At 41.4% G+C, this 23,703-nt stretch overlaps 1 protein-coding gene across 2 annotated transcripts in view; it reads left to right on the forward strand.

Annotated features, from left to right (window-relative positions):
- Abcc9 (ATP binding cassette subfamily C member 9) overlaps positions 1 to 23,703 on the forward strand; it is a 107,510-nt gene that overhangs the window by 52,236 nt on the left and 31,571 nt on the right. Inside the window, exons 19-29 of one of the 2 annotated variants that reach the window (XM_055605663.1) lie at positions 2,988 to 3,026; positions 4,696 to 4,797; positions 5,070 to 5,154; positions 6,598 to 6,678; positions 10,120 to 10,257; positions 10,388 to 10,513; positions 15,437 to 15,533; positions 19,587 to 19,816; positions 20,603 to 20,751; positions 20,944 to 21,013; positions 22,398 to 22,555. In XM_055605663.1, coding sequence (XP_055461638.1) covers positions 2,988 to 3,026; positions 4,696 to 4,797; positions 5,070 to 5,154; positions 6,598 to 6,678; positions 10,120 to 10,257; positions 10,388 to 10,513; positions 15,437 to 15,533; positions 19,587 to 19,816; positions 20,603 to 20,751; positions 20,944 to 21,013; positions 22,398 to 22,555 — 1,275 coding nt within the window. The remainder of the gene's footprint in view (positions 1 to 2,987; positions 3,027 to 4,695; positions 4,798 to 5,069; positions 5,155 to 6,597; positions 6,679 to 10,119; positions 10,258 to 10,387; positions 10,514 to 15,436; positions 15,534 to 19,586; positions 19,817 to 20,602; positions 20,752 to 20,943; positions 21,014 to 22,397; positions 22,556 to 23,703) is intronic. The other variant, XM_055605664.1, reaches the window with a different exon arrangement.

The raw sequence follows: 23,703 nt of genomic DNA on the forward strand, positions 1-23,703 counted from the left end.
CAGAGCATGTAGACCGTGCATATTCCATCTTATTATGTAAAAATAAAAAAGCATATTGCTGGAAATGGTGATAAAGGAATCAAGAATGAAATTAAAATTCAGACAATAACCCTTGGATACATTTTTACATATTTTGGACCATGGCATGCATGTGTCCACTCACTAATAAGTTTAAGACGTGGCATCCTTAAGCACACTGGACCCTCTTTAGGCATTTCCTCACCCTGCCTCCTGGACATCCTGGACACTTGATGCTGCACTAATGTTTCTGTATTCAGATGACTTCCATATTGAGTTTCCAGTAAAGCTTGCAGTCTGGTTCTTTCTCCTCACAAGAGTGCAATAAGACACAGTGGCCCATGTCTGTAGTCCCAGTCCCCAGGATGACGAGGAAGGAGGAGCATGAGATGTCCCCTTAAAAAGCAGCCCCAAACGCCCACTGAAAAGGTCACTCCTCTCTGTTGCTCTCCTACATTTCTTTTTCTTAGCCAGTTTGCTCAGTGTAGTGTTTTCTGGACTCAGCCCTTCTCTCTCATCTGCTTCTGTACTCCCCAGGTCATCATACATCCTCCCAAAACTTCAGTTCCCACTCCCTGCTCCTGGTCTTTTGTTCTCTTGTAAATAAACTAGAATTGTTAGAACCCTTTTCTGATCATTTTTGAAAGTAATAAGGGGATGGAAGCTGGAACTTTGTTTTCTAACACGTGTGTCAAGATGGTAAATCATCCCAAATTCTTTATTTGCTTCCTGGATCTCCCCTGGGCTTTAAATTCTGCTTCATGGCCAAGGCCATTTGGAAATTCCCCAGGCACCTCAAACTAAATGCAGTTGACGCTAAAACCTCTGTTGTGTCCATCACAGGCATTTCCTCCCTGTGTCCGTTGTCTCTTGCTCCTCCATCTTCCCTCTTACCAAATTTGAAAGGCTAGGGAGCTGGATGCTTGTCTTCATTGCTCATCGCTGCTCTCCCACGGACACTGCCTTCACTGTTCTGACAGCCCCCGGAGGTTTCTGCCGCTCCTCCCTCCCGTTCCTCCCAGTTCCTGTGTTCCACTGGAGTGCGGGCTTCTCAGCTGAACCTCTATAGAGTAACAGTTCACTGTGGTTTTGCAGGACTCCATAGTGGTTCCTGAGCCCTTCACCATCTAGCTACTTCTCTTTGTGGATCTTACGCCCACTGTGTATGCCGTGTTTAAGCCATATGGCATTTACCCCGTTCTTTGTCCGAGCAGCATAACTCATGGGCACATTCTATGCCTTTTTTCTGGCCTCAAGGTCTCCTGGCTTTTTCTTCCCATGACATCAGCTCCATTGCTACTTCCTTTGTCTGCGGCTGCGGGGATACCTGACAAAATCGTCTTATTGAAGAAAGGAATTGTGGAGGCTTTCTTTTCTTTGTTTAGCGCAGAGTTTAAGAGTGGATCTTCCCTCCTCGGTGAAACTTTCTGAAAACTCTGTGGCAGACATCTCAGAAATATGTTTCCAGGGAGATTCTCTGCCCATTCTGGTACTCACTGCTTGTTGTGCTCTGACAACAGTGAGGCACCAGGCAAAATGGGGTGGAAGCTTCATTTTCGTGGTGTCTCTAGAAGGCTCAGCAAGAGGAGGCGAGCAAAAATATGTCTTAAGTTCAGTTATCTGTTGGTTTTGTGTGGGAGATGCATATGTCCCAACACTGGTGTGGAGTTCAGAGAACAACTTAAGGGTGTTTCTCCCTCTGCCAAATGGGTCTTAGTCCGCCAAGCTTGGCTGCTAGGACTTTGACAACTGTTCATCCCCCCCAGCTCCAATAAGTATTTTATTGATATTGAACCTGGTGGAAATCAGTCATTATTTGGATAAGCTGATGGTTTCCAATGTCTCCAGCATGGGCTGACATACCCAGTCGTGTGGTAAGCATTTCCACGTGATTGAACACTACACAAAGGAGCACACTAACTTCCAACACATCTGCTTTTTTCCCCCACAGACGACTTAAATAATGCTACTACTAAAACGTTAAGTTCAAATGTCTTGGTATCTATGGGAAATGGAGTGTTTCTGTATTTTTTTGATATGAATTATTTAAACCAGGGATATTTACGGAGAGCCTTTTTATTGGTGTGGTAGTTTATTAGTCTGGTATTTAATGGTATTATGTCTCTTTGCTTCCACTAAGCATCCTAACATGTCTTCAGCAATGTGTAATAGTGGAATTAACTCTTAACAGTTCTAAGACAAATTTATTATCTACGCAATGTAATTAGATACATTTTCCCCAAACAAAACAAAACCACAGGTCACTGTATGAAATAAATAGTACCTATTTTGGATCAAATCAATTGAGTAAAGCTATTAAATACAGACCTTTCAAAATAATAGAATTCAGGTAAGCCTAAATGCTTCAAAATTCAAATACAAAATATTGACCTTCAAGGGTCTTTCTCTGTCATAATGAAAGTCTAACTACACACAATCCGTCCAGTCCCACCTAGACAAGAATCTCCCCTCTCCGTAGTTGTGTTCAGATGTTGTAGTTTGAGCCTGCTGCATGTCTGGATTTCTTACACTATCCTCACAGGGAGAGACCTGGGCTTTGTGTGCCTTCCATGTTTAGATTCTCAGGGGATTTCATCTGGTCCTGTCTCAGGGTAGTGAATGAGAACTTTAAATAGATTAAAATCAAATTTTAATGAGATGAAGAAGGAAATGCAGAACTGCAGTCAACTGTGTTTTAGGGAAATTACTCAAGTTTTTACTCAAGAAATTACTCAAGAGCTAATGGAAGCAAAACTGGACATAAGGAGATAAGAAGCAAAACTGGGACTGCTATCATCTGGAATTTTCCCACTAACGAGGATGACAGAAAAGAGGAAAATAGTTGATCTGGTTTGTCTTTGAAATACATTGAATATTTCTGATGTTTGCTCATCTCATGCCTGGTTCACACACATGTCCTTTCATGGCTGCACTAGATCATTAATGAACATTGTTTGCTGTACTTACAGTGTAAATGAATCAGAGTCTTCTTTTGAAGCAACCCGAAGGTATTACTTTTCTTTTCACCCAAGTTTAATAAGAATAACTTCCTCCCTCCGTCTTTAACCCTTTCCCCAGTTGCCCTCTTCATTCTGATGATGTACAGTCATTTTTCAAATGCCTGCCCTATTTCCAACAGCAGAGGTTCACAAAGTATTAGTATGTCCGCAGGTCCTGTAATCCCGGCTCTGTAAACCGTGAGGCAGGAGGATGGGCTTGATTTCTAAGCCATTCCACGTTATACGCCAAGCTCCCATCTAGCCCAGCCTATATTGATAGTCTGTCTCAACAAACCAAAAAGAAAAAGGAATTAATTTGCCAAACAAATGGCTCATTGTGTCAACTGTTTCTGTCTCAGTGGGTCATGTGTCTTTCAAGTTTTGCTGAAAATCAAACTGTCTTTAAGAAAGGAGCTTGAAGGCTTATTAAATAAAAACTAAGAATGAATGCATGCGTTGATTACATGTCAAAACAACGTCTGAATATTGAGATAGAGAGCCCAGTGCTTAGCTACTCAAAACAAAACAAAAACCCAAAATGCAAAGAAGCTCTGGGTTTAATCCTCAACATGAAAAGATCCTCCCCAGACTAAGGGGAAAGGGCAGGCAGACATGTCAGACCTGAGGACCAACCACTGCTTTCCTGCTTACGTGATTATCTAAAAGATGACTGGCACACTACAGTTTCACGTCCTCAAAAGCGCTAAGACGCCCTGCTTCCCAATGGCCAGTCAGCTGGCCTCAATTCTTCCTCTTAACCTTCCTTCTCCGTTAACTGTAATCCCATCATTGTAACCAACATATCATGAACTAACCATGGAAGCCTGACTTTGAAGCTCATCCACTCCCTTCCCCAGCCTGGTGCCCTTATCTTCTGCCTCCTCAGCTCATGTGTATTTTGGAATGATTGCATCATTTAATGTATAAGCATCTGGTAACATTTGTAAGCTAAAGAATTAGAAAAGAGAGGGGGGATTTATCAGTTTTATTTATTTTCACTTTTTGGTCTTTCCCTTAAATTTTTTTTCTTAAAATTCTTTTATTAGTTCTTTGAGAATTTCATGCAATTTATTGTGATCATATTCATCCCTCTCCCAACTCCTCTCTTTAAAAATATTTTATATGTTTCAAATATGGACCTTAAATGTATAGTTTCAACATTGAAATGGATTCCTATAGTTATCATTCTTCATTTTGAAATATTTATATAATACCTATGACCTTAAAATATATTTATGTAATGAAGCCACAAATGGATAGTCTAATTCTAGTTTCAATTCATGTTTCTTAAAGATCACTATAAAAATATCTACTGTTGCATAAAGTGAGTTTAATAAAGCTGAAACATCTGTGGCTACTAAAGAGAGTGAATTATTAATAACCCTTTAATCTCAAGTTAGAAAAGAAAATTTCTCCTAGCAGTTTATAACATTAAACACTTCATTAGCTCAGGAGACTCAAATCTTACTCATCACATGGCATTTTAATTGAATCCAGATTCCTGCAGTTTAAGTGGCTTATTTGATAATTGCCTTCTGAGATCGGTGGCCTTTGCCTTCTCTTTCAGTTGTCTACTCCTGTGTCTGATATATTCTCTCAGCTCTCGTTGCCCTTCGTCATACAGAAATGCCACCCTGAGTCCTTTGTGTAACCTGTCCTGTGTTTGTCTCCTCTCCAGCCGAAGCAGGTATTCTGTGGCATATGCCGCCCAGAAGCCCTGGCTTCTAAATGCTACCGTCGAGGAAAATATCACTTTTGGAAGTCCTTTCAACAGACAGAGGTAACTTTGAATGTATATGTTTTACAACTGAAACGATTGCATGTGATCCATGAGTTTGGTCCAGTCACTTCTTGAGAAGTAATGGCTCAAAACTGAAGATGGGGAAGGAGAGGGAGAGCAGCAGGGAGGAAGGGAAAGGGTGGAAGAAAGGGTAGGGCAGAGGATGGGAGGGGACAGAGAGGAGGGGAGGAGACTGGTTATGGTCAGAGATTATAACACACTTGGGGGAACATCTGTATTTTAAAAGACCCTGAATATCATTTCTCTCAAAGGTACAAAGCTGTCACCGATGCGTGCTCTCTTCAGCCAGATATTGATTTGTTACCATTTGGAGACCAAACTGAAATTGGAGAAAGGGTGAGCTATGTGTAGTTGAACTAAGCAATGCAAGAGAATCAAGAAAAGTTGCCTGCTTGTCTTTCATCCTCAGAAAAGCATAGTGAAGTCTGGGGGCTTAAGAGTTTCATGTTGTCCCAGGGACAAGCACCAAGATGTAGGGCACCATTTGCTACCACTGTCCCTCTGCACCCACTGAGATACTACTGTGCATGTGATCTTGTGTTAGACACTCAGGGCTGGTGGCAGTGTGTGGGGGTCGGGGAGCGTGAACCACCATCACTGGCTTTGACCAGGAATACTTTTGCCTACTGATCCTGCTGAGTTTAATTGCTTTGGAAACTAAGGTTGCATCTTACAATTTCTTCCAGTCTCATGCATTTGTTAAAGTATAATTTGTCCTTACACACTCCTGTTTTATGTTGACAACATGCTATCCTGGGCAGCTGAAAACATCTAGACTGCCATCTTTAACACACTTATGATTGACAAAAAGTGTAGTCCTTATAGGCCCAAAGCTCTCCTAGGCAAAAGGTTAATGTGTGTTGTCTACTGTGGAAACAATAGTGTCATGGGTAGTTTTGTCCTCTACACAACCCACAGATACCATGGCTAAATAACTGAGAAAATTTCCAAGTGCAGTCAGTTTCAGCTGCTCATGATTTGCGATCTTCTCATTGACCATTCTCTGTTGCAACATCGTGTCTTATCTAAGAGAAGTAGCTTCATGTCTGAGGCTTAGAGTCCACATGTGTAAAATGAGAACAAGCCTGATCTATTTGCACCTGCTATGAGAAATAAAGAAAACTGTAAAGCCGCATACACACACAAGCTAGGTACATACCATGTGCTAAGTCATTGCGGATTAGTATTTCACCACAAAAGATTATTCTTGTGGAGTGTATTTGGCATAATTAATAATATCAAATTATAGAGGTGTGTGTGTGTGTGTGTGTGTGTGTGTGTGTGTGTGTGTGTGTGTGTTGAGAGCTGGAGAGATGGTAGGAGACCCAAGTTCAATCTGACTACCCATCTGAGGTAGCTTAAAACCCCCTATAATTCCGGCTCCAAGGGATCTGACTCCCTCTTCTGACAGCAGGCATCTTACACTCATGTGCTCATATGTACACACAGGAAAACACATGTACACATGATTAAAAATAAAATAGAAATCTCTGAAAAGAGGTATGTGTCGAAGTACAGACAATGTAGAAAAGAAAAACATTTGGAATTGTTTGGCTTTGGTGTTTAGCAAGGGTGTTGGTTATTAATGCTTTGGTACAGAAAAGCTCTCAGTCAGCATGAAAGGTCAGAAACTACTGACATACATCAAAAATTGGCACTAAAGAGAATTACTAGTTATGTTAAAAAGAACTTTAGAGATACTTATATTTCAGAGGTAATCTTTACCACCAGGTCCCTTATTAGTGGAGAAAATGGCTGTTTCTGCTGTTTCCTTTGCAGGGCATCAACCTGAGTGGTGGTCAGAGGCAGAGAATCTGTGTGGCACGGGCACTCTACCAAAACACTAACATTGTCTTCTTGGTGAGAAAATGAGCTTTAACTGTATTTATAATTTGTTTTTTTCTCCCCTTTGGACAAATGGGTCTTTAAAATTACAAGCTGGATAACTGAAGGAAAGCTGGTTTAATTCGTGGAATTACAGAGTACAGAGTGAGTAAATCCTCACAGTGCAATTTAACATGTCAACAAACAAAACTGAGAGTTGGTGGATCGGGTTGGTGTTCATGAAATTGCAGTGAAAATCACTGAGGTGCTCTAAGAAGTGTCTCTTTAAATTTCCTTTCATCTACTTATTCATTTTGTGTGCGAAGGAGAGGCAATCCTTGCTTCCCATGGTCCATGTATGGAGATCAGAGGACAGATCACCAAGTTGGTTCTCTCCGTTTACTGTCTGGGTCCCAAGGATCTGACTCAGATGGTCAAGCTTGGTGACAATGGTCGTTAGCATCTGAAACAATTTGCTGGAAGATAACGGTTCATCTGGGTTTCTGGACAAGGAGAATCATTAATAAGGGAGTGTGGGTGGTATTGGATTATTTGGCAGGTTCTGCTCTTTTGTATTTCATGGCAAAGTGATAAGTGTCAGAAAATAGATTTTTGTTGGACATAGGGGCATTTAAACAGATATTCCTTTCCAATGGTGTGCAGCTCAGGCTGTAGATAACAGTTATCTATGATGATTTACTCAACATGAACATGTGTCTTGAAGATACTGCAGATAGTTTTCATGTTGGTTGCATTGATTGTAAGTTTAATCTGGTTTAATTTTTATAGGAGGTACAGGCCAAAATAGCAGCATAAAGAGTGGGAATTTTAGAGTTCATCAGAGAATGTAAATATGTCCCTCTCCTATGATACTGTTAATCTTTATTTGTAAATCTGCTCATAGAGGCTTTAGACATTCAGTCCCCTGTATCTCTTGAAACTTCAAAATGCAAGCTGGTTTTAGAGTTTCTTGCTGAATTTGAATCCATTTGGGATAGAAGAAGAATTGAGATATATTGGAAGTCTTTTAGGTTAATCCTGATTAACATAGGGAATGGTGTCACCCATTGTGGGCTGGGTCCTTCCATACCAATTATTTTTATCAAAACAATTCCCCACAGACCTGCTTGTGGGCCAGCCTGATCTATATATCCCCACCACACTGAAATTCTATTCCCAGAAGATTGATACTAGCCTTAACACTATATTAGAAACAAATAAGCACACATTAATTCATTGACTGTAAAAGATATTTAATCAAGTCTGAATAGATCAGACACGGTCACTCATGCTTGTAATTCCAGAACTTGGGAGAATAAAATAGAAGGGTTGGTATGAGTTTGATACATCCTGGATCCAAGTGGGACTCTGTCACCAAACCAAAGCACCAAATGTACAGATGTATATGTAAGCAATGAAGAATAGACATTTCATTGAATTTACAATTTCACATTTGTTTTTTTTTGCTTTCTTTGGAGGAAAACAAATTGAATCATGAAGCAACATGGGTTGCTTTCCAACCCACCCTATGTCAGTTGTGATTATATTGTTTAAAAGGTTGCATGTGATTCTGACACTAAGTTGTCCCAGCAGCAAGTCATGGCATGTATGTGGTAACAGTCATTGCCAATACCTTTTACATCCATGGTAGTTCTAAACATGGTATACATGCTAGTTCACTTACTTCACATGCTAAACACTTGATTTTTGAATTGTTGTTATCACTGACTTTTATTGATGAGAACAGTAGGACTTTGGAGAGGCTTATTCCAGGTCATATCAAACTTACTACAGCAGGAATATAGATTCCGGGGGTTTGATTTCATAGCTTGTGTTTTTTCCTAGTCCTGGGACTGAATGCATACCTTTGCACATGCTAGGCAAGTGCTCTACCAATGAGCTATATCCTCAATCTTTATTTTGAGACAGACCCTTACCAAGTTACTCAAGTTGGCTTTGTACTCACTCTACGGACCAGATAAATCTTGAATTTGTGACCCCTTTGCCTCAACCTGTTGAGGAGCTGGTATGGCTGGCCTGAGCCACTGGCTGACTGGCACTAGAACTTTGAATCATCATCATCTCCTGTGAGTCTTGGAAGAAATGCTGCTGTCACTGTGGCCCTTTAGAGAGAGACACAGTGCCAATCTACCATGGTGTCACTTATAAGACAGTAACAGTGGTGTTTGTAAAACCACCAAAAGTTTTAGAAAGATTTTGTAACATCTCAATATCAAAGAATTAAAATTAAAGAATTTTTAGAATATTCCAAAAAATTCTGTCACTATTCAATTTCATTTCATCCATAAACCCAGATAACATATAAATATACAATTATATCTATATATGTTAGGTATCTCTATATACACTCATATACATATATACTGACAATTGCCTTGCTAACTATTTCATTATCTAGACTATTCCTGTATTTAAATGGTTTAAATCAATAAGCTTATCTCTGTTACTAAATGTTTATAATTTATATAAAAGCCACTTAAGAACATTCATTAATTTAGCCATTTATCTGTAACTATGGAATCTAAAAGAAAGTAACTGCTTCATTACTTTACTAGTATTTATTTTTATGGCATTGCTCTTAAATACTTTAATAAAATCATTGCTATTGTTTCTGTCTATTGAGCAGAAAGTAACTGGATGCTGAACAAATACTAACTCTATTATATTATTCTCTGTAATGGCCATTCACAATATAAACTGACCCTAACTTCTAAACATAAGTGTTTTGTTCCACTGACAACATAATCAGTCAATATAGTTTATCCATATAGACAACAGGATTGTGCTAAATTCTTTCAGAGTTATAATTTCCACTCATATGAGTATGTGCTGCAGTATGTAGAGTTGATGGCATAAAAATCCAGCCACTTCTTCCTTTGGCCCATATTAAGACATTGGTTTTCATGTTAGATAAGCAGAACAACAAAGGAATAAATCAAACAAAGAAGACATGTTCAGGCATCTTCAGCTCTTCACCAAAAGCCTGGGTTATGTTTCTTTTCCTCATTTTTTAATCAGTTCTTTAAGAATTTTTCAATTAATTAATTTTTTTATTCACTTTTCATCCTGGTTGTAGTCCCTTCCCTCCTCCCTTCCCAGTCCCTCCCTCCTTCCCTCTCCCTTCCATCACCTCTTCCTCAGAAAAGGGGAGGCCCCTTTCCCATCCACCCCAGCTCATCAAGTTGTAGCAGTAGAACTAGCATAGTAAAAATGGCCATCTGACCAAAAGCAATCTACAGGTTCAATGCAATCCCCATCAAAACACCAACAAAGTTCTTTACAGACCTTGAAAGAACAATTCTCAACTTCATATGGAAAAACAAAAAGCCCAGAATAGCTAAAATAATCCTGTACAATAAAAGATCTTCTGGAGGTATCTCCATCCCTGACTTTGAGAATTTATGAAGGAACCGAGGATGGACTTCACTCAGCTCCCTTCCACCCTTCCTGCCGCAGGACGATCCGTTCTCTGCCCTGGACATCCACCTGAGTGATCACTTGATGCAGGAAGGCATCCTGAAGTTTCTCCAGGATGACAAGAGGACAGTTGTTCTTGTGACTCACAAATTGCAATACCTGACACACGCTGACTGGGTGAGACTTGCTGTGTGTGTGTTGCGGCCATACTGTACAGGCACGAGCCCTGACACACTTCCTGAGATCAACTTCAGTCATTTAGCTACTCCGGATTTTGCTATGTTTCTGCTCCTGTGCTCTTCCATAGATCATAGCCATGAAGGACGGGAGCGTGTTAAGAGAAGGGACTTTGAAAGACATTCAGACCAAAGACGTGGAGCTTTACGAACACTGGAAAACCCTCATGAATCGACAAGATCAGGAGCTAGAAAAGGTAAGGAGCACATAGTGCTCTGCGTAATTACGAGTCATGGCTTTACGGAAGAGCTGTGCTGCATAAGATGCGTTTTGCTCTGTTACATCCCTCACAGGAAGCCCAAGGTAGTGACATGTTTGCATGTGGCTTTTGAACAGGACTCTTTGAACCTACTACATTTTACTTGTTTGTTTGCTTGTTAGTGTGTGTCTGGTGTGTATATACAGCATGGTGTGTGCGTATGTGTGTGTGTACTGGTGTGCAGACACATGGACACGTGCGTAGACTGGCGGAGCACGCTGGGTATTCTGTTCTGCCAGTCCCTGCTTGTTTCCTCGGGAGAGGATCTGTCACTGAATCTGGACCTGGTTGCCGGCCATGTGCACCATCATTGTTTGTGTCTCAACACTGAAGTTATGGGGTGAATATGGGTGCTGGGATTCAGACTCAGCCCCTCGTGTTTGTGCAGCAAGCAGTCTTCCCCATGGAGCTGTCTCCCCAGCCTATCCTGTGCTGTCCTTTGGATGAAATGCTATCTGTGTTTTGGCTCTGAACCATTTGGAAGTACACAAGTTGGATGAGCTGTTACCAAGACTTGGGGCTTCCATAGATTTTCTGATTTATATCTCATCATTTCTCACTTGTGAGAAGATCATTTTCATGCATTGCCCACAATCATCACAGTGAAACCAAGAGCCAAGAGCCAAGGCAGCAATGCTGTGAGCTGGGGCTGAAGTCACAGGTGTGTTTGGAACAGCCCTGAGGGTGAATGAGGCGAAACAGAGAGAAAAGTACAATACTTTTTACCCTTTTAAAGACTCCACCAAACTTTTCTTACATACTTTTTGCTCTCATGAAAAGTCATGATGAGTAGCACAGAAAGTTTTTCCTTGCTTTTACAGAAGGGAAAATTGGGGCTAAGAGCAGTCAAATAATTTCCCCAAACTGCATAGCATCTACTGGTGGCACCGAGAGCATTAAAACTCAGGTCCACAACCAGTGTAGCTGTACCGCGCACTGAGGCCATGTTAAATGGAGCAATAATAGAGTTGGAAACCAGATTCAGTCCAATTTGTGATTGGGACAAGAACTAGGAAACTGGATTTTTAAATCTTTGAGAACTTTTGTTTTGGGATGTGGGCTAGAATGTGTTCAGAATTTAGTACAGTGGCCAGGAATGAGCTTTAAAAAAAAAATATGAAGCATTTCTATCAGTTATATTAGCCAGTGTTTTTTTAATCAAAAAGTTAAATTGTATTGTTTTAAGAAAGAAAAATAGAATCTACACTTCCATACAGAAAAGATAAAAAAGCCACACATGTCTCAACATCTCTCTGTTTTGTGACTTTTGGAAGTTCTCAAAAGTAAACCAACCCCTCAATGAAGAAAAACACATGTGAAAATCCATGCAGAGAATTAGAGATCACAGAATCACCGGACTCAGGATGCTAGGGGCCGCGTTACAATGTGCGATGCTTGTGCCAGGGGAGCAGGCAGGAGAGCTGCCGAGAAGCTCCTGGAGGCTCCAGGTAACCTTGTTTTTAGAGCTCTGAGTTCCAGGGTGAATAATGTGATGGCAGTTTCAGGAGCAGGACAATTTGTTGTTTACTTTGGAAAGAAGGATCTGTAAACAAAACAGAGAGAGAGAGAGAGAGAGAGAGAGAGAGAGAGAGAGAGAGAGAACACAGTTGGCTGGTGAGGCCGCTTAAGCAAGCCAGGAAGAAGGTCTTTTCAGTTGTATTTAGAGATGAGGTAATCATGTTAGATAGCACAGCTTCCTAATCAAAGACAGAAAGCAGCGTGTCCGTCAAGCACGGGATCTGAATGAGCTAGGCTGCGGCCATGGTGAAGCCAGCTGGGAGGTGGAACGGAGACCAGGAGAAGCCAGACTGAATCCAGCACCTGCGTGGAATTCCCATCTTTCTGCCACCTAAAAAGGCAAGACACACGCAGGGCTGTGGAGGAGGTACAATGCTTGCTTTTCAAGTATGAGGACACATGGGGAAAGCCAGGAGTGGCAGTGTGTGCTTCTAATTCCTGAGCTGGGAGGTCAAGACAGGAGGTCCTTGGGTGCTTACTGATCAGCCAGTCTAACCAAACTGGTGAGCTCCAAGTTCAAGGAAAGACCCTGTCTGAAAAAATAGAGGAGAAACCGACAGAGGAGGCACGGAGTGACCTCTAGCCTGTGTATGAATGGAGGGGCTTGTACACATGTGCGCACACCCCTGGAATGTCTCGGTGGAGGGTTCTGCAGAAACAGCTTTCATTTTGACTGTTACACATCAGAATAAAGCGTCCTCTATCCTCTAGGCCCAATCCTGCTAGACGCTTAGCCACACTGCGAGACATTTGTGTTTATCACAGCTGAGGCAAGGGGTGGCACGTGGGTGCCATGGGTAAAGACGGAGATGCTGCTCCAGCTGCTACAGGGTGTGAGGACACCCGGAGCAGCCATCCGGCCCAGCCTTAGCAGTGCTGAGGAAGCCTAGCCCGTGCACACAGAGCAAATGGAAGGAGTGCAGAAGGAAAGTGAGATAAAACGTCAATCAGAGCCTGGCAGGGGGCTTCAGAAAGAACCATCAGTGTGAATAACGGGGGAGAATGAAGGACTGTGTCAAAGATGACAATGAAAAGTACAGTGAAGAAAGAACACATGGTGGCTGATTGAAATATGACTAAAAACTCTGACTTGGGTGACATCAACTATTCTGGCCACCATGTAATTGCATGGATAAATGAATATCATTTGATATTCTGCTACTGTCCCTTTGGGAGGCCTGGTAAAAATATTTACTGAATAAAGAAAACTGATTTTTTATTTGTTTAACCTGAACATTAACACAATTCCAAGTACTTCACCAGTAATTAGCTTACTCATGAACTCTTACTTTCAAGAACATTTGCTTTAAATTTTGCGTGTGTTGTAGTAAATAAAAAAGAGTGTTGGGATATATAATGTTTATTATTAGCCCTATAATTATTGTGGCCATATTATCTAACCCACTATCACAAATAATAAGACACAGCAGACACCTGTTAGATTTTATAATTGCTTTATTTACCTTGGGTGAGGCAGATATTTTCTGCTTACACTATCTCAAAACCTTACCATCCATCTTGCAGTCCCCATCCAATGCCATCTGCCTTAACCATATTTATCTGGGCTATCTTTTATCCATGATCTTATAAAGACTTGCTTTTGTTCTTCATCTGGGCCTTTCCACAACATTATAGGAGTCCTATCTCTTGGCCCATGTGGTTTCCTCTCCACACTAACCCATCGTGGCGCCCTCCTTCCTCCTCTCTTCCTGTCCTTCTGTTTCCCATGATTCTCCTATCCTCAAAGGCTCAGGAACCTTAGACAGGCCTACCCCATTCTGCCCTGCCCTGGTATAGGCCCTTAATAAACCAATCAGGTATAATGTCTTAGGCAGGTTTACACAAGGAGGGGTTTATCTAGGCAGTAGCCAGATCTTGATGGCCAGTAATTAGCACAAAAGCAAAGCATCAGGACCAACCCCCAACACGTGTGTGTGTGGGGGGGGGAGGGGTGAAAAAGCAAAGTAAGTGTTGGGCTCCCACATAATATTATAGGAGCCAGTATGGAACTAAATCCACTTTCTATTTGGGTTTATTCCCTTCTGTTCCATCATTCACAAAGGAGAGAGATTATTACTCATTTGATGTTTGAGCTAGTTCACCAACACCTGTTGGTTTTCAGATCATAGGCAACACTAGTGGTTGGTGTCTCTGTAAAGTCTAATCAGGATGGAAGATGTGCTAGGGATAGCTGCCACACTTTTAACGATGAATCCAAAAGCAGTGGAACTCTCTAAAACGTGAACCTTCTAAAACACATAATACATCATGTTAAAAAAAAATTGACAACCAAAAGTTCATTGATTTACTGATGTAACCACAAAACTGTGTTCTGCTGATGCTGGCATCTGCTTGCTTGTTTTTGGTTTTTAATGTACTGGGCCACACTGGGGGCCATTCATGGCTAGTGTCACTTACCATGATCCTGGACCAGGTGTTTGGAACGCAGGTTAGTTTTCCTTACAGAGGCAGGTGACTGTCCCTAGCATCAGGTTTATCCTGCCACGGAACTCAGATGATCCTGCTGTTTCAGTCTGAGGCTGAGGCAGGAAGAAGATGAAACCCTTCCTCATCCTTGGGCAGATGAGAGGCCCACACAATGCTGAGCACAGACTTTGTACTTTCCCTCCTTCTTCTGTAAATCTTTCCCCACAGTGTCCTTTGAGTGTCCTAGGCATGGAAGGATCGCATTGTCTATTTCCTTCTGAATGACCTGTTCGCTCCTGGTGCCACTGAAGTCCCTTGTAGAGTTCCCTCAGTGATATGCTGATAGAACCCACCCTGACTTACTCATTTATAGTCATAGCAAATGCATGATGGCAGCTTTACCCAGCCCAGAACTACATGCAGTTTTCGTTGGTCTCTCCCTTGAGATTGGAGCTCCATAAGCAGCTCAGGCTGACCTGGAATTTCCAGTCATTCACCTGCCTAAGCCTTCTGAGGGGTGAGATGACAGGCATTTGTCCCCATGCCTAGACTGAATATTTTTAAAAGAAGATATTGAACATAAGTGAACTCTATGGTTAAAATGAGAGTTTGAAGCTGTTTGAAGCTGATGTATAAGCAGGAGGGGTCTCCGTGGTGGAGCTGTGTTTGAAGGCTTAGGTCCCTGATGTTGTCACTCTTTCTGGCTTCCCATTGGCCTGCTTGTGTCAGGACAGAAATGTTGTCCATAAATCTTCAGCGTTATTTCTATAACAGCGCCTGCGACAGGAGCCCTGTGTGTTCAGAATGAGCAGAGATTTGAGACTGGAATAATACCATCCAGGGTGTCATTTGTGAGTAAGTTAAACCCTTCTCCAGACTGAAGCTGCTTCAGTGCAAACATATTGTTTTCCACAGGATATGGAAGCAGACCAAACAACACTAGAGAGGAAGACGCTCCGCAGAGCCATGTATTCAAGGGAGGCCAAGGCACAGATGGAGGATGAAGATGAAGGCAAGTGTTGTTTTGTTGATTTCTTGTCTGAAGCATTCAGATAGACTAGTATGTTGTGAAGGGTTTATCCCAGAAATTGACATGTGAATGTGCCACACAGGTCTAAGTAGCTACTTTGCACAAGGCATGGAGCCAAACTAAATGAATAATACTGAACATGATAGAGTCAAGGTAAGGTTTCTGTACCCCCCCACCCCAATGACATGCCTCTGTGAGGGACACACTCAGTGAATGTCTGTGTATTCACACCATGTGCCACAGAGGGTGGAAAGACAAAAGCAGGGATCCAAAAACAGAATAAATGAAAAAGTCTAACATACTGGCTGCACCAGCAGTGGAGGAGGGTTCCCCTTTCTCCACATCCTCTCCAGCATGTGTTGTCACTTGAGTTTTTGATCTTAGCCATTCTAATGGGTGTAAGGTAAAATCTCAGGGTAGTTTTGATTTGCATCTCCCTGATGACTAAGGATGTTGAACATTTCTTTAAGTGTTTCTCTGCCATTCGATATTCCTCTATCGAGAATTCTCTGTTTAACTCTGTACTCCATTTTTTAATTGGATTACTTGATTTGTTGCTGCTTAACTTCTTGAGTTCTTTATATAGAACTCTGTCAGATAAAGGGTTGGTGAAGATCCTTTCCCAGTCTGTAGGCTGTCATTTTGTTCTTGTACAACCACTATGGAAATCAATCTGGTGCTTTCTCAGAAAATTACAAATAGTGTTACCTCAAGATCCAGCTATACCACTCCTAGGCATATAGCCAAAATATCCTTGAGTATACAACAAGGACATTTGCTCAGCCATGTTCATAGCAGCTTTATTTGTAATAGCCAGAATCTGGAAACAATCCAGATATCACTCAACTGAGGAATGGATACAGAAATTGTGGTACATTTACTCATGGAATACTACTCAGCAATTAAAAACAAGGAAATCATGAAATTTGCAGGCAAATGGTGGGAACTAGAAAAGATCATTCTGAGTGAGGTATCCCAGAAAGAGAAAGACGCACATGGTATATACTCACTTATAAGTGGCTATCAGATATATAATATAGGATAATCATACTAAAATGAAGAAGAAGCTAAGAAAGAAGGAGGACCCTGGGTAAGATGATCAATCCTCTTTCAGAAAGGCAAATGGGATGGACATGGGAAGAGGGAGAAAACAGAACAGGACAGGAGCCTACCACAGAGGGCATCTGAAAGGCTCTACCCTGCCGGGTATCAAGGCAGATGCTGAGACTTATAGCCAAACTTTGAGCAGAATGCAGGGAACCTTAGGAAAGAAGGGGGAGAGAGAAAGACCTGGAGGGGATAGGAGCTCCACAAAGAGAGCAACAGAACCAAAAATTCTGGGCACAGGGGTCTTTTCTGAGACTGATACTCCAACCAAGGACCATTCATGGAGATAATCTAGAACCCCTGCACAGATGTAGCCCATGGCAGCTCAGTCTCCAAGTGGGTACCCTAGTAAGGGGAACAGGGACTATCTCTGACATGAACTCAGTGGCTGGCTCTTTGATTACCTCCCTTAAGGTGGAGGGCAGCCTTACCAGGCCACAGAGGAAGACAATGTAGCCACTCCTGATGAGACCTGATAGGCTAGGGTCAGAGAGAAGGGGAGAAAGACCTCCTCTATCAGTGGACTTGGGAAGGGTCATGGGAGGAGAAGAGGGAGGGAGGATGGGATCAGGAGGGGATGAGAGATGGGGCTACAGCTGGGATACAAAGTAACTAAATTGTAATAAATAAAAAATAAAAAAAGAAAAAGTCTAACATAATGACTGGATCAGGTTGCTACTAAAATATTGATTCTTTAAACATCAATAACAATGAAAAATGAAAATTACAAGGAAGACAGTGCCTACATTTGATTAATTCAGTCAGTCTGCATGTGGTTTTCATCACATGTCATGAAGAATGAAGATGTTAGGGAGCCAATTCTCATTTCAGTTTGCCACATCTCATACCATATTTTGAAGAAGAAATCACCTAACATCATTACATTGTCTTGACATGGGTCACCAGGAAAGTTTTAAGATAAATCGTTTAAATATAGAGTAAATGCATTCCATATGCTTCATTGTCTACGTAGTGTATATTTACTGTTTTTTCTACTTGCCAACTAAGAAATAAAGAACATTGTAATGTGTAGGTAAAATGCATCAAATTGTGCCATCTACATATTTCAGATGTTTCAATGAATGTTCATGAAGAAAAAAAAAATCAACGAATGAAGGATGAATTTTTTTTTCACTTTATTTCTTAACTTTGAGGATGTTTGTTCTGTAAGAATAGACAGGCTTCTGGAAATCTAAACCAATTATTTACAATGTGTTTTAAATGTAGAGTCATACTCAAAAGGCCCACTTGTTGCAATGGAAAACTGATCACAGCAGAAACTGACTCTGCCCTGGGCTTGCTGGGTTAATCCTACTTAGGTGAAAAATAATAGTTCTCTCTCTCTCTCTCTCTCTCTCTCTCTCTCTCTCTCTCTCTGTGTGTGTGTGTGTGTGTGTGTGTGTGTGGTGTGTGTGTGTGTGTGTGTGTGTGTGTGTGTGTGTGTGTGTGTGAGATCTGGCAGAGTGGGAGTTAATGTGACTTAGTTATGGATACAGTACCTTGTGGGCTGGTTGCTGTCCCAAGTACATGCATTCTGAAATCACCAGAGAGGGCAGAAGGGAGAAAGAAAATGTTTTCTTTCCCTTAAGGACTTTAAGCAGCACTCCTGTCGATGGTTGACCAGTTCATTACATGGACGGATTAGGTAGCAAGAGAGTGAACACACGCTGTCTTCAGCTGGCAGCCATGACTAACTGACCATTCATCCGGCATAGGCTTGGAGGGCGCACACTTTGGGAACATCGAGCAGCTTGCTGTCTTTAAGCCTCCACCATTTTCATTATGCACGTTTCCGTTCCTGCACTTAAGGTACTTAGGAGACAGAGAACATGGCCCTTCTAACAAAGCCCTCATAACCAAAGCTCATCCAAGGCTCAGTCCCCTACGACACCCAGCTGAGGTAAAAATGCTGGTGATGTGCTGTCTTGGCCTCACATCCACCCTGGGCCCCTTTGGTCTGACCATTTAGCTGACAAAAGGCATATTGTCCACACTTCCAATCCATAGGCTGTAGCAGTTACAGTAATGGAGGACACACAGCTTACGTAGAGTATGAACTGTCTCTGGAGAAAGGGCAGACAGGGGACCCCACCCTCACTGGACCATGCAAATAAACACATCATGCTGAAAAGAAAACCGAAAGCCTTCCTATCACAGCTGTGGAGGCTATGCCTAGAATAATTGGTCTTGGAAGTTCCAAGGGGCTTAAACATTTGGGAGGACCACCCTGCCCATTATCTCATGCAGTCTCCAGCTTTGCCCTGTGGAATGTTCCATCTTGACATCTCTCCTCCATGACCACATCTAAAGAAGGACAGAAAAGTAATGGATTGGTGCTTTTAGGGAAGGCGCAGATTCCACAGCTGCTTTTCTCCTGGTGCAGATTTCTAAATTCAGAAATCCTCAGATTTCTGATGTTTGCAAGCCAGGAGCATGTTTTTATTGGCAGCACAATTCCATAACTAACTCAAGTGTCTGTTCTGTGTGTTCAATCTAGGAATCAGCAGTCTGGTCTATATATGGATTTTATATTTGTTAATTAATTAATTCATTCATACTTCACCTCTTCTTCCTTTCTTCTTTCCTTCCTTTTTCTTGCTTTCTTTGGACAGGATCTCTTGTAGCCTAGGCTAGCCTTGAATTCACCATGTAGCCTATAGCTGGGGCTGGCCTTGAACTGCTAATCCTCCCACCTCTGCCTCCCAAGTGTTACAATTACAAGAGCATGTCACCATGTCTGACAATTTTCGATCCATTTTTTTTAAATATTTGAATTATGCATTGATTAAAGTATTGAAAACTTTTAAGGCTAATATTCTTGTTTCTCTAAAATTAAATGAGGTTACCTGTATCCTGGTTGAAAGTAGGAATTATTTGTGGTGCTCACCTGAAGCTTACATAAGGTTTGTTGTGTGTATGAATATGTAGAGGAAGAGGAGGAGGAAGATGAGGATGATAACATGTCGACGGTAATGAGGCTTAGGACCAAGATGCCCTGGAAAACCTGTTGGTGGTACCTGACTTCAGGAGGTTTTTTCTTGCTCTTCCTCATGATGTTCTCCAAGCTTCTGAAGCACTCGGTGATTGTGGCCATAGACTACTGGCTGGCTACATGGACATCTGAGTACAACATAAACCACACTGGAAAAGCTGACCAGGTACAACGCACCGTTCTGCTTACAGCCAAAGGGGTTTGATGCAAGTTCATGTTAGAAATTAGGGAAAGGCCAAAAATTGGGGAACTGTCAACTTTGACTGTTTGATTACATTATTTTTATTTATTACATATTTAAACATTGCATTTTATGTGACTGTGGTACAGGTGTGTACATGTGAGTGCAGAACAGGAGGCCAGAACAGGCAGCTGTGAACCACCCAGCATGGGTTCTGGGAACTAAATACGGGTACTCCGGAAGAGCAGCAAGCATTCTTGATTACTGACCCATTTCTTCAGCCCTGTTTTTAGAATTGTTCTCATAAGAAGCATTTGGATGTAATGTTTAGATACAGATTCAAGGAGTTCAACATATCTGGCTTATATGTACTGCATGTTATTATTATGTAATAATGTTAAACACATATAAAGGAAAGTTTGCTCTTCTGATCGTTTCCATCCTGGATCAGTATACTGAGGTGTCATTAGGTGATAAAGGATTAGAAGATGAGCTTGATCACGTAACAAACCAAGAGTCTTTCCCCAGCCTTAAAGACAAATTAATTCTGTGGTTCTTAGGCCAGACTTTGAGAGTAAAAGAAAAGCAGGTGGGACTCGCTTGTTCTGTGGGGCTGAGCTGCTGGGCTGCCCTGAGCACCACCAAACGTCAGCTCCCTGACGGCCGGCAAGATGAGAGGCCACCAGTCTGCATGACTCAGCACTTCATCTTCTAGTTGGGAAAGGGCCACATGATTGTTTCTTGTCACCTTCTTGTGCTGGTTCTTCCTAGACGTTCTACGTGGCTGGGTTCAGCATCCTCTGCGGAGCTGGCATTTTCCTTTGCCTTGTCACCTCTCTCACTGTAGAATGGATGGGTCTCACCGCCGCCAAGAACCTTCACCACAACCTCCTTAATAAGATAATTCTTGGGCCAATAAGGTAAAAAAAAAAAAAAAAGCTATTTTTTTGTTCTATGCATGTTGTAATAAAAACATGCATTTTAAAACTGAAATGAAATGTTTAAAGAAAAAATGTAGCCATTGATTACACGGATATGGAAACCTCGTTTTCAGGACTCTAGATGTTGCAGGCGGCCCACGTGACTATGCTCTTTGCTCTGTCCCTGCTTAGGTTCTTTGATACTACCCCCCTGGGGCTGATTCTCAATCGCTTTTCTGCTGATACTAATATCATCGACCAGGTAAGTATCTGAGTCCCCTCTAAGTTCTAAGGCAAATTCCTCAGTGCAAACAGAGCTCTTCACACAGCGCCAGATGACTCTTAATGTTAGAGAATCACTAAAATTTAAATTGGGGCCCATTTGTCCTCATATCAAAATGAAAAAAAAAAAAAAACGATTTCTAGGATAAAGTCTCTGTGTGTTTATATGTGTCATAGGGATGTGCTTGTGTGAGTGTATACACATACAAGTGCTCATGCCCATGCATAAGTAAGTGAGTGTGTGTGTGTTAGCCCGAGTTTGATATTAGGCATCTTCAATTGTTCTCCATCTAATTTTTATAGCTTAATATTTTTAATTTTTAAATTGTGTGTATGGGTTTGTGCATACGAGAGCCTTGCTGGGAGAGGTGGGAGACAGATCGATGCCAGGGCTGGTTAGTCAGCCTCTGTCGCCAAAACGCCATCTCCAGGCTCACTTAGCGACCCTCACTCAAAAACTGAAGAGAATAACCATTAAAGAACATGCCCAGTGTTAGACTCTGGACTCCGTATGTTCACCCATGAGCACCCATTCCAACTCACAGGTGTGCACATGCACATACACACGGATTAGAACACAGAAATTTAACACAAGATAAATGTGGAATTTAGAATCTGTGAGAATCATTAATTTTAAACTAAAAGATGTTTGGATGTTGTCAATAAAATACGAAACAAGTGCCTATAGAACAACAATGGCCATAAAAATCCATAACATGGTGAAATAAAATATAGCTGGGTAGTTTTAGAGCCATGAACTGCAAAATGTCTTTGAAGTAAGACAGAACTTAAGAAAAAAATAAGAAAAAGACAAGCAAATAACTACAAAAAAATTTAAACTTTGAGGTGAAAGCACCAAAGATGAGTTTAAATTATAAAAGAAAGAAGATAAACACTATAATAAAGAAAAAGTATCTAACTTCAATAAAAAGGTAAATAATCCAATTAAAGATATTCGAAGGACATACACAACTATTGAAAATAAAAGTCTGTGTTTTCCAGTAGAGCAGATGAGTTTTAAATAGTGTATATATACATTAAAAAAGGACTATTTGAAAACACTGACATGGAAATAAATACCTGTAGTCCATCATAGTAAAGCAAAACCGGGATGAAAAAGACTTCTAGTCTAACCACTTCTCTGAAGTATCCAGGGCAAGCAGATGGACGGCATGTCAACGATATGTCGATAGATTATTAAACTGTGGGAGCATTGCAGCTGCTCACAGCAAGCATGCTTTTGGACTGCTTTCGTGGCCTCCCATCTTACTTAACTCTAATACAAAAATGAGGGTTTTGTTACATTGTCATGGAGAGTGTGTGTAAGGGAAATATGTTTGTTCTTCGAATTCTGTCTTCCACAGCACATCCCTCCAACCCTGGAATCCCTGACGCGCTCCACTCTGCTCTGCTTGTCTGCTATTGGGATGATCTCCTACGCCACACCGGTGTTCCTCGTTGCCCTTGTGCCCCTTGGTGTCGCCTTTTACTTCATCCAGAAATACTTCCGAGTTGCCTCTAAGTAAGTAAACTGTCCTCCTCCTTTACAAAAGCCTGTATATTTGACTTAGTGAGGACCTTTTTTATTTTGCTCTAGTATTTATTTTTCAAACTAAGGTGGAGAATTGAGTGGAGAATGCAACTGGCTTGGCTAAAACTTCATTTTCGATGTGAGTTCTAATGTCATCCTTTCTATAACTGACTGTCCTTTATCACTCTTGACACGTTAACATGCGGTTTGGTTTGTCAACAATTTGTCTATTGAGTTGTAATGCATAGATGTGCCAGCTCTTTTGTTCCTTGGTTCCTTTTCTGAATATAACATTGGCAGGAAACTCACAAGATCAAACAAAGTTCTGAGGAGTGAGCAGTTTAGAGCCAGTATATCCCAAAGCAGGAAAAAAGGCTTAAATCACCACATTTTCCCAATGACATAGCAGAAGATGACAAATGAAGAGATAAACCATCTGTGACTGTACTGTTGCAGAATCTTGAGTGTTTGGGAGGCACACCACCACTTTAAAAGACTGGAGACTGGGCTCACAGAATTTTCCACGTGCCTGATAATCCAGTCAAATAAATCAAAGCTCATCATTAATTTCAGATTTTCTGTTAATATAGGACATATCATTCCTTGAGAACTTGAGTGATTAATGATCAGTACAGTGTCAGCATTTGTAAACTTGCAAATTTACATTGGTGCTTTTCCGAATAATACAATGAGCTTTACTCTTGTGGTGACTCGATTTCAGCACTCAGTAAACGCTTGCTTTGTCACTGACGGCTGTGTTACGTAAGCCATGTGGTGGACCATAAAATCCCATTCTCAATGAAACCTGTCTCTTGTTAAGATACAGCCATATAGAAAGTAATCTTAGCACTCGGATTAAGCTAGAATAAACGGCAAATGTGTTTGTTTAAAACACTGAACATGCTTCCCATGACAGGAGCACAGAGAAGATGCCGTTACACCAGGGAAGAGAAAAGGGAAGGGCTCTAGTGAGGTCCCCTGGCACACAAAACTCCCACATCATTTCCTGCTATTTCTCCCCCTGGGCTGTGATTTAAAGAGTACTTCACATATTGGAGATGCACATTATATTTGAATGGGTTTTTCTTCCTCAGAATCCATTCATCCAAACTTCCTTTCTCTTGTTCATTTTTTTTTTT

This window comes from Psammomys obesus, unplaced genomic scaffold (assembly GCF_907164565.1).
Source record: "Psammomys obesus unplaced genomic scaffold, mPsaObe1.curated_primary_1811, whole genome shotgun sequence".
NCBI lineage: Eukaryota > Metazoa > Chordata > Mammalia > Rodentia > Muridae > Psammomys > Psammomys obesus.